Source organism: Mandrillus leucophaeus, unplaced genomic scaffold (assembly GCF_000951045.1).
Source record: "Mandrillus leucophaeus isolate KB7577 unplaced genomic scaffold, Mleu.le_1.0 Scaffold1, whole genome shotgun sequence".
Taxonomy (NCBI): domain Eukaryota; kingdom Metazoa; phylum Chordata; class Mammalia; order Primates; family Cercopithecidae; genus Mandrillus; species Mandrillus leucophaeus.
In genome coordinates this window covers 1580633-1591659 of record NW_012098097.1, presented here as the reverse complement: position 1 = coordinate 1591659, position 11027 = coordinate 1580633, and the positions used below count along the sequence as shown (strand labels likewise).

The following is an 11027-nucleotide window of genomic DNA, read 5'->3' as shown; positions in this document are numbered from 1 at the left end:
TCACTGATCTAAAATATACTTTTATAACTTTTAATTTTTGTCATACGGTATAGGCTTTCTCTCCAGTATTGTCATAAGATCATTTTGGGGAATAGGATTTCTTTTTTTTTTTCTTCAGTTTTTTTCCTTTGTTTTTTCAGTTGTTATCTTTTAACTATCTAGAGTTTAAATCTATACCAATGTGGGCTGGGCAAGGTGGCTCACACCTGTAATCCCAGCACTTTGGGAGGCTGAGGCAGGCAAGCTCCTTGTTTGAGCTCAGGAGTTCGAGACCAGCCTCAGCAACATGGTGAAACCCCATCGCTACAAAAAATAACAAAAATTAGTTGTGTATGGTGGTATGTGCCTGTAGTCCCAGCTATTCAGGAGGCTAAGGGGAGAAGATTGCTTGAGCCCAGGAGGCGGAGGTTACAGTGAGCTGAGATCACGTCCCTTACACTCCAGCCTGGGTGACAGAACCAGACCCTGTCTCAAATAAAAACAAAAAAAGTCCTGATTATCAATGTGAAGGGAGACTTTTAATTGATTTTCATATTAATGTAATATGTACCATGAGCTGTGTTATTTTTTTCTTTTCAGGTTGCTTCTGCTTTTAATTTTTTTCACAGTTCAGATTTTTATGTTTTTGGTGCATCACTCTTTTAAAAATGCTGTGGTTCCCATCAAACTTGTTCCAGACTTATATTTTCTAAAACCTGGAGAGAAACCTCATAAGTACAAAACAAGTCTGCTTCTTCAAAATTCTACTGGTGAGAGTGTGTGAAGGTCTGTGAATGAGTGTTGGGCATGGAGCGTGGGGTTGAGGGGTGGATAAAGGTCTAGATTTTAGAAATATATTTAAGGTAAAGGCATGGTCTATCTGCGTGAAATCTATAGTTCAATACATCTCTTATTGATGCTGAAGAATATATTACAGTAAATTTTGGTTTACAAATAAATGACAGTTTTGGCCAGGCGTGATGGCTCACACCTGTAATCCCAGCACTTTGGGAGGCCGAGGCAGGTGGATCACCTGAGGTCAGGAGTTTGAGACCAGCCTGTGCAACTTGGTGAAACCCCATCTCTACTAAAACTATAAAAATTAGCCAGGCGTGGTGACACGCACCTGTAGTCCCAGCTACTCAGGAGGCTGGGCAGGAGAATCGCTTGAACCCGGGAGGCAGAGGTTGCAGTGAGCCAAGATCATACCACTGCATTCCAGTCTGGGCAACAGAGGGAGACTCTGCCTCAAAAAATAAAATAAAATAAGGTAAAAATAAATAAGTAGTTTTAAAAAATACTCTAATTTATACTTTGTATAATAGTAAAATTTCTTTTTTTAATAATGTTATTCTTACCAGCATATTTTAAGCTGATAAGCTCATGATGAGCAAAATATACTTCAAAAGTTGAAAAACCCTCTTTACAAAGAGTTATAGTACATAATATTTATAGAAGTATGTGTCTGCATAGAAGTATTTAATTCTTCAAGGATAGTCTGAAGAATTAGTTAAAACTAAGAAAAATAAGACAAATATAAATCTCTCTAATTGAATACGTTAGATTTGTAATGGATATTTTTGGCTTTGCTATTAGCGTTCTTACCACATAGTTGTTAAATATGAAAAAAATTTAGACATACAGAGTTGAGCAAAGCTCAAAACAAAAAACTCACATAGTGTTCTTATTTTCAAAATGTTAAAAGCTAATACAAACTTTATTCATATGTGATCAGTTGTTCCTAAAACATCTCCTATTCTGTAACAAACTCTGTGGGGTTTAACCTTTCTAACACTTCACCTACATTCTAGTATCATTCCTTTTTGATTCACTAACTGATTCAAAAAAGACTTTGCCAAGTATTAAAGTAATAAGCCTGGCTAGGAATGATTATAAATTACTATTAAAATCATCACTGTTAAAATCTGGTGCTTGTTATATTACATAACCTTCATTCTTTCGGGTGAAGATCCATTTATTGATGGATAAATGAGTGAGAACGTGGAAAATTACTTGGAGCATGGAAAATTAATGGAAAATTACTCGAATGGAAAGTGTTAGGCTTTGCAATTTTTTTCTTTCATTAGGAATTCTCATTTTGGTTTTAAAATACATTTTATATTGCTAACATATAATCCTTACACTATGATAATCTTGACATTTTTTATGTGTCCAGGGAATTATACATGTATCTCAAATATTTCTTTTTTTAAAAAAAAGGACCTTGGCTTCAAATAAAATCTTTTTGCTTTGAGTTAATTCTCATTGAGCTTTAGAAATTCTAGTATTTTCAGTTTCTCTTTATTTTTTATTCTTAGAGTTGCTTGCTTATGCATGCCATATTTTCCTAAGCCTCGTGTGTGTTCCAAAATAAAACCACTTTTTTTTTGAACCACTGGCCTCTCTGTGTATATATATTAGGTAGTATCTTGTCCACCTTGCAGAGCTTTTTGTATCTCTTGTGCTGTGGTTCCTTCACTTACAATGTGTCTCTCTTCTCAGGGTACATAGCTGTTCTTGCAAGTCAGAGATAAGAGATCAGTTAAGGTACTAGATTGGGAGTAAAGTAGTGTCACCATTCTCTATGACACTGAGATTTGGTGCTGTGTTTGATCCACCCTGCCATACTATTCAGTTACTAGTAATGTTTTGCTTTGTTTGATTTAAATTTCTCTCAAAGTGACATTTGTCCTTCCCTGAATCCTGGTTTTTGTTATGATAGAGGGGAAACTGCATCTATTCGGCAGACATGTTGGTATAGATTTAAATCCCAACAGGATTTAAAATCTTACTCTTGGCTCCAGGTACTTTAGAGAATGTAGATAGAGATGTGATTATGTGTTTGAATATTTTAAGGTAGTTAAGGCAATTGACGTGTCTGCCCAGAGCCTACAAAAAAATCCTCTAGGGAGTGATGTTACCACGCCTATACCTTTCCGAGCTTAGCAGGTTATCTTGTTACCTAAAATTGTCAGATTTTTATTCTTATTATTTAACCAAATTTCATGTATTATAGCTTAATTTTTCAATGTTAATAATAGTTGTAGCAGCAGCAGCAGTGGCGGCAGCTAAAATATGCACAGTTACTATGTGTCAGGTTCTAAACTCTGTATATATATTCAGTCATTTAATCCTCATGATCACTCTACCTATAAGGCAGATATACTTATTTTACCCACTTTACAAAAGAGGAAACTTAAGGTCCAGAGCATCTAGGTAACTTGCTTGAAGGACAAATAGTTTAATGTTACAACTCAGCTTTAAAACCAGGCTGACTGGCTTCAGAGCCAATGTACTTACTTGTGTATTCGCTAATGAAAATAAAATATTTCTTTAAAACTAGAATTTTCTTCCCAATGTTACTAAAAGCCTTGTTTAAACTTATTCTTTATTGTTTGCTTATTTTCTAACACCAGGCTCAGATATCAGTGATCTTATTAGCTTTTTCACAAGCCAGAACATAATGGTGACTATGATTAATGACAGTGACTATGTATCCGTGGCTCCCCATAGTGCGGCTTTAAATGTGATGCGTTTAGAAAAGGTAAGATGAATGCAGTGAATGAATATCCATTTGGGAGTTATGCAAGATTAAAACATTTCTTCTAAAATTAATTATTTGTTGATTTGACCTTATGAGTTAGAAATTAGATTTTACTTTTGGAAATAACTAGCTGTCTTTATTTATGATACATTTTATTCCCTCACAGATGACCAGTATATAAAGTTATAGAAATTTAGTTTTTTAAAAAAATTATATGCTTATTTAAAATATTAAAATATCTGTACATTCCAAATCACATTGTCTTTATCTATCATTGAGTATTATTTCTGTGAGTTGTTAAAGCAGTTTTTCAGTATGAGAATTAGCTTTGTTGGTGAGAAAAGCTTGGTACATAGCAATAATATATCCATTTATATACAGCATGTAATAAGTGTCTTTTTTTTAATTGTAGGACTATGTTTTTGCAGCTGTTTTCAACAGTACTATGGTTTATTCTTTACCTATATTAGTGAATATCATTAGTAACTACTATCTTTATCATTTAAATGTGACTGAAACCATCCAGATCTGGAGTACCCCATTCTTTCAAGTAAGCCAATGTATATACAGATAAATTTCCATATGTGTGTCATATATATAATAACCGTTAAAAAACAAGCAAAAATAACTAAATATGTAGAAGTTTATCTTGTGAGATCTCTTAGTCTTCTTAAAACTCAAGTGAGAAATGGTTTACATTAAGGTTTATGATTCCCCAGTATAAGTATGTTTCAGGGTACAGGAGATTCTGTTTTGGTGCTGATATTTGTATAAGGAACAAGTGTGTTCTGTATTGATCATAGAATGTAATATAAGATAATTTTTAAATGAATTTTTTTACCCGAAATCCAGATATTGGGGTATTGAAAAAACTTGAGAAGTCACCCAGACAACCATTTTTCCTCTAGATAGAACTGTTGGATTGTGCATATCAGAATCAACTTAAGATTACAGAAAAGTATTCAACATTTTTTCTCTTAATCCTTTTGATTTTCATATGCTAAAAATAAATGGACAAATATCTGAAACAATATTTTCTATTTTCTCTTGTCATACTTTTAAAAACAGTTTCATTGAAATGTAATGCCCAATCAACCTGACCATTATTTAAAGTATACACTTCAGTGTTTTTTATTATGCTCATAGAGTTGTGCAGTCCTTCCTCACTACAGTCAGTTTTAGATATACCATCACCCCGCCCCCCAAAAAATAACCCTTATACTCATTAGTAATCACTCATTTCCTCTCATACCCACTCCCAACCCTAGGCAACCACTAATGTACTTTCTGTATCTATGGATTTCCTTATTTGAGACATTTTATATAAATGGGGAATCATACAGTGTGTAGTCTTTTTTGTCTGCTTTCTTGTTCTTAGCATACTGCTTTGAAGATTCATCCATGTTGTAACACATGTCAGTGCTTCATTTATTTTTACTACTAAATCATATTTCATTGTGAGGAATGTATGGAATGTTTATGTGAAATACCACATTCTGTTTATGCATTCATCAGTTGATGGCATTTGGGTTATTTCCACCTTTTGGCTATTGTGAGTAATGCTATGAATATTTTAGTACAAGATTTTGTATGAGCATATGTTTTTATTTCTCTTGGATGTATAGTTAGGAGTGGAATTGCTAGATCATCTAGTAACTCTATGTTTAACACTTGAAGAACTGCCAAACTGCCTTCCAAAATGATTGCATCATTTTCCATTTCCAGCAGCAGTGTCTGTGGAGAAGTATCTCATGTTATGAAATATTTCAAACCTACAGAAAATGAACCACCTACTATCCAAATATTTCAGATGTTAATATTGCATAATATTTGTTTTTAATACAACTTTAAAGATACAGGTGAAAACTCATGTTACCCCTCTCCAATCTTGTTTCCTTCTCTCCCATAGAAGTAACCACAATTCACAATTTCACAATTTGTAATTCCCATACATGTTTTTATGATGTTACTACATATGTCTGTATCCATAACTATTACACAAGATTTTACAACTTATAATTTTCATCAGACACTGACATATAATCATGTTATATTTTAAAAGAAATAAATGGGAGTTTATAAAGCTAACTATTCATATATATAGTCATATTAATATTTCAAATTCGTTTCTTCCTTCATTAGATTCTGTATGATTGGATCCAACTAGTCTCGTTCATTTCCACTTCTTGCACTACTAGTCTACATATTTGTGGGTTCTTTCTTGGCCTCCACTGTCATATTACCAGAATTTCAGGCAAATTCTGCAATGTCATATGACCTGAACTATGGAATTGACTTTATTGCTAAATAGGAAAACTCAGAAGGCTAGGTTTCAACAAGACAGTGATGTACTCTGTCTCTGTGTCATCCCATGGAGGGTTGTGCCAGTGCCAGGGTATCTGCTAGGCACTGTGGATTTTATTCCAGTGCAGAGTACCTTCTCTGTCCCATGGGTACATATTCTTATAGAACAAGGGGAGGAAACTGACCTTGGTGAGGGTGGATGATAATATAGTATCCTTGGACCTGGGTAATCTGCATTTGAAGTGTTAGCTGTTTATTGATTGTCTGGGAAAGTTAGCTGACTGCACCTGGATCCCTGGGGAAGCTAACGACATTGGGGCCTGTGAGAGTTAAGTCTTCTTCTGCTTGGGAGAAGTTCTGGTTCCATAGGAAGCTGAGCTTGGATATAGCTTTTCCCAATTGAAAAGACAATAAAGAGCCACAAATATCATTCTTAGATATTTATTATTATTGCTTAGGACCACTATGGTGGCCATACTAATTGCTTTTCAAATACATCATTCATTTTTATTAAATTGCGAAGTTTAGTTTATATGCCAGGTTATTCTGTGTTCTGGACAGGAAAATGAAAGTAAAATGATTTGCTCAGGATCAGATAGTTATTAATAAGTGGCAGAGTTTGTAACATTGTCCACCACCACCTGTTAATATGTCTGCCGCTCATTCTTTCATGTAGACTATGCCTGGGTTAGATATGCTAATATGTTTTTTTTTTTTTTAGGATATAAGAAATATCCTAAGATATATCTTAAGACATAAAATGATTCTCAGTTTCATTTGTTATTCTGTGGTTGTCTTTCAGGAAATTACCGACATAGTTTTTAAAATTGAGCTGTATTTTCAAGCAGCTTTGCTTGGAATCATTGTTACTGCAATGCCACCTTACTTTGCCATGGAAAATGCAGAGAATCATAAGGTAATGACTCAGCTAAAAATATATAATTTGCTAATAGGAAGTGTTGTATAAAAATAACCTATTTGCATGATTGCAAGGCTTACTATAATTGTTATTTTAGAAATAAGTAAATGAAATATAAATATATTTATTATAGTTTCTTATTGTAATAGTAGTGATAATTAATATTTATTACTTGAGACCTGCTACATGCCTTAAAAATTATGTTCTCTAATTCTCACAACATTGTGAAGTAAGTTTTTTGTTACCGATTTCTTATAGATCAGGAAATCAAAGATGGGATTGTTCATATGACTTGCTCAGGTTGACTCAACTTGTTTAAATTGTGGACTTGGGAACTGACTGTGATCTTTATATCCTTAACTGGCACACTAACATGCCTGTCCCTTTTATCCTTTAACAGGGGTATTAAGTAGTCAAGGTGCTAAATTCTTATTAACGGGAAAAAAAAAAGGTGAAAGTGATTGTCATCATTAGGGCCTTGGAGAAATTGCTAAGTATACAGAGTTTCTTTGGTATTCTTTCACTTTCTTTTTGCACCTTTCCCTTTTGTTTTCCTTCAGGCATATAGTGATCTTGTACAGTCTTTGGCTGTTCAAAGTCTCCCACTCTTTCACTCTGCTGAGATTGTATTTTACTCCTCTAATAAAAATTCTGATCTTCTTCACAGATGATCTTAATTAAGTCAAAACAAATTTGTCTAAATTAACGTACAGACTGTGATGAATAATGAGCTCATTATTTTAATAAATTCTAAAAAGATAAATTCTAGGCCAGGCATGGTGGGCCATGCCTGTAATCCCAGCACTTTGGGAGGCCGAGGTGGGCGGATCACCTGAGGTTGGGAATTTGAGACCAGCATGACCAACATGGAGAAACCCCGTCTCTACTAAAACTACAAAAAAAATTAGCCAGGCGCGGTGGCGCTTGCCTGTAATCCCAGCTACTCGGGAGGCTGAGGCAGGAGAATCACTTGAATCTGAGAGGCAGGGAGGTTGAAGTGAGCCGAGATCATGCCATTGCACTCCAGCCTGGGCAACAAGAGCAAAATCTCCATCTCATAAATAAATAAATAAATGAATAAATAAATAAAATAAATTCTAATAGAAATTTTGTTATTTATTTGTTTAGTATAAAAGTAACACATATCTCTATTTTTAAAATATTCAATTTTTGTCATAAATATACTCATTGTAGTAATGGATAAATTATAGAAAAGCATAAGGAATATAGAAATCCATAATCCACTGCACAATAATAAAATTTACTGGATATTTGCATTTTTCTTTCTTGTTTCAACTGAAACATTTTTAATTAAACTTTTTATTTTGAGATAGTTGTATACTCATGTTTATTTGTTAGAAATGACAGAGAGAGCCAGTGTACTCTTTACATTTTATCCCAATGATAACATCTTGTAAAATTATAGAAAAATATAACAGGATATTGGCATTGATACAGTCAAGATACAGAACATTTCTGTCACCAAAAATATTCCCATTTTTTTGCCCTTTCCTAGCCTTTCCGACCTGTGGCAACCACTACTCTGTTCTCTTATTTCTAGAATTTTGATAGTTCAAAAATGTAAAATAGCATCACAATAAGTTTTCTTTTGGGATTGGCTTTTATCAACTAGCATTTTTTTTTGAAATTCGTCCAATTCATATGTATCTGTAAGCCATTCCTTTTTATTGCTGGGTAATATTCCATGGTATGGATACATCACACTTTCTCTAACCGTTTGCCTGTTGAAAAACGTTTGGATTGTTTTCCATTTTTGGCTATTGTGAAAAAGTTGCTGTGAACATTTGCATACAGGTTTTGTGTAAACATAAGTTTTCATTTCTCTGGGATAAATGCCCAAGAGTGTAATTGCTGAATCATACGTGTTTAGTTTTATAAGAAATTGCCAAATTATTTTCCAGGATGAGTATTCCATTTTATATTATCCCTCCCAGCAATGTGTGAATGACAGAAGTTTGAATTATCCAAAATAATTGCATTTGCCTTGGCTTATGTTTTTATTCTTATATTAGAATTTACATATGTCTCATGTTCTCATAATTCATTGAACAGAAAACTTGCCAATTTTGTTCATTTCTCCTCTTCTTAACTAATCTTTGTATTTCATACTTCCTTTATCTCACTCTGTGGACAGCTCTTTCATGTAATACCTTTAGTTATTAGGAGTAGATATTTTTACAAATGACAAAAATCAACTAAATGAAGTTGTTAGGTATTTGGATTTGTGAAATATTTTAGAAATTTCAAATTAAATGAGAGCATGAGATAGGAAAACTAGGATCATTTAAGTTTATGATTAACAAACTTGTGACGTAAGTAACACCTTGGATTTATATACTATGCCAGTGTACATAAAAGGCTTTGAACATTTCAGAAGCTTTCACTTAAGCTGAAAGCCTTATGTAAATCCAAAGGATACTTGGCACTTTATTAGTGTTTTTATTTATGAAAGATTCATTTTTAAAAATGAGAATTCTTTTTCTGTGTAAACATTATCTTCCCATCTGTTTCCACAGTATTTCAAAAGCTGTAATGTTTTGGCTATTTATTGTTTGTATGGCTGTTAACCCCAACTGCTGTGACACCTTTTGTTTTATTTTAATCTCAGTTTCTTAGCACTACTGTATTCTGATTCTTAAAAATTTTGTTGAAATTATTACTACTTAGAAATAGTGAGCCAAATTAAAGGCTAAATGGAATTTTTATTTAGTGTGAGGGGGACTTTTATTACCTATAGCCTGGAATGTGACCTTTTTGGTTTCGCTGATGTAATATTAAGAGATCTGCAATAATTTACTAATTTATTTGTGTGTTTCTAAAGTTATAATTTTTTTCTTTTTTTTTTAGATCAAAGCTTATACTCAACTTAAACTTTCAGGTCTTTTGCCATCTGCATATTGGATTGGACAAGCTGTTGTTGATATCCCCTTATTTTTTATCATTCTTATTTTGATGCTAGGAAGCTTATTGGCATTTCATTATGGATTGTATTTTTATACTGTAAAGTTCCTTGCTGTGGTAAGTTAGTGTTGTACTCATGCTATTTATAGATACAATGTTATTTAAGAACTATTTATAAACATAACAATTGATTTATTGAATAATTTGGTTATTTTTTAAAGAAAATTGAACAAGTATCTATTGTATTTAATACATGTAATCATTTTATATGATAATAAGTGACTTTTAAAAACAATAATTTACCAACATTTTAAAATAATTTCTTGAAACTAAAGTGATCTTTCATGTAGACCACCTACTTGGGTGTAATCAGCAACGCTTTAATATATTCCTTTCTTAAAATGCCTTTCTTGGTTTTACTTATGCCTGAAAATAATTTCACAAAGGATAAGCTCTTTCATTCCATAGTTTAAAACATAGCTTAATATTTCTATATCTCAATAATGGGCAAGCTGTGAGCCAGATGAAGAACACAATCCCGTTTACAATAGCCACAAAAAAATTAAAATACCTAGGAATACATCTAACAAAGGAGATGAAAGATCTCTACAGGGAGAACTATAAAACATTGCTGAAGGAATTCAGAGATGATACAAACAAATGGAAAAACATTTCATGCTCGTGGATTAGAAGACTCAATATGTTAAACTGGCCATACTGCCCAAAGCAATCTACAGATTCGACACTGTTCCTATCAAACTACCAACATTATTCATCACAGAATTTAAAATAGCTATTCTAAAATTCATATGGAACCCCAAAAGAACCCAAATGGCTAAAGGAATCCTACGTAAGCTGAGCGCAGTGGCTCACACCTGTAATCCCAGCACTTTGGAAGGCCGAGGTGGGTGGATTACAAGGTCAAGAAATCAAGACCATCCTGGCCGACATGGCGAAACCCCATCTGTACTAAAAATACAATAAATTAGCTGGGCGTGGTGGCATGTGCCTGTAGTCCCAGCTACTCAGGAGGCTGAGGCAGGAGAATCACTTGAACCCAGGAAGTGGAGGTTGCAGTGAGCTGAGATCGTGCCACTGCACTCCAGCCTGGGCAACAGAGAGAGATTCCATCTCAAAAAAAAAAAGAAAAAAAAAAAAAGAATCCTACCTAAAAAGAACAAAGCCAGAGGCATTTCATTTCCTGATTTCAAACTATACTATAAGGCTCCAGTGACCAAAACAGCATGATACTGGTACAAAAACAGACATGTAGACCAATGAAAAAGAATAGAGGACCCAGAAATAAAGCCACACATCTATAGCCATCTGATCTTCAACAAAGTTGACAAAAATAAGCAA

General features: G+C 33.6%; 1 protein-coding gene across 4 annotated transcripts in view; it reads left to right on the top strand.

The window, feature by feature from the left end:
* The window catches only part of ABCA5 (ATP-binding cassette, sub-family A (ABC1), member 5), an 89513-nt gene that overhangs the window by 55267 nt on the left and 23219 nt on the right, over window positions 1–11027 (top strand). For all 4 annotated transcript variants that reach the window (XM_011982844.1, XM_011982105.1, XM_011981373.1 and 1 more), the window contains 5 exons: window positions 580–749; window positions 3396–3523; window positions 3936–4073; window positions 6630–6743; window positions 9615–9785. In XM_011982844.1, coding sequence (XP_011838234.1) covers window positions 580–749; window positions 3396–3523; window positions 3936–4073; window positions 6630–6743; window positions 9615–9785 — 721 coding nt within the window. The remainder of the gene's footprint in view (window positions 1–579; window positions 750–3395; window positions 3524–3935; window positions 4074–6629; window positions 6744–9614; window positions 9786–11027) is intronic.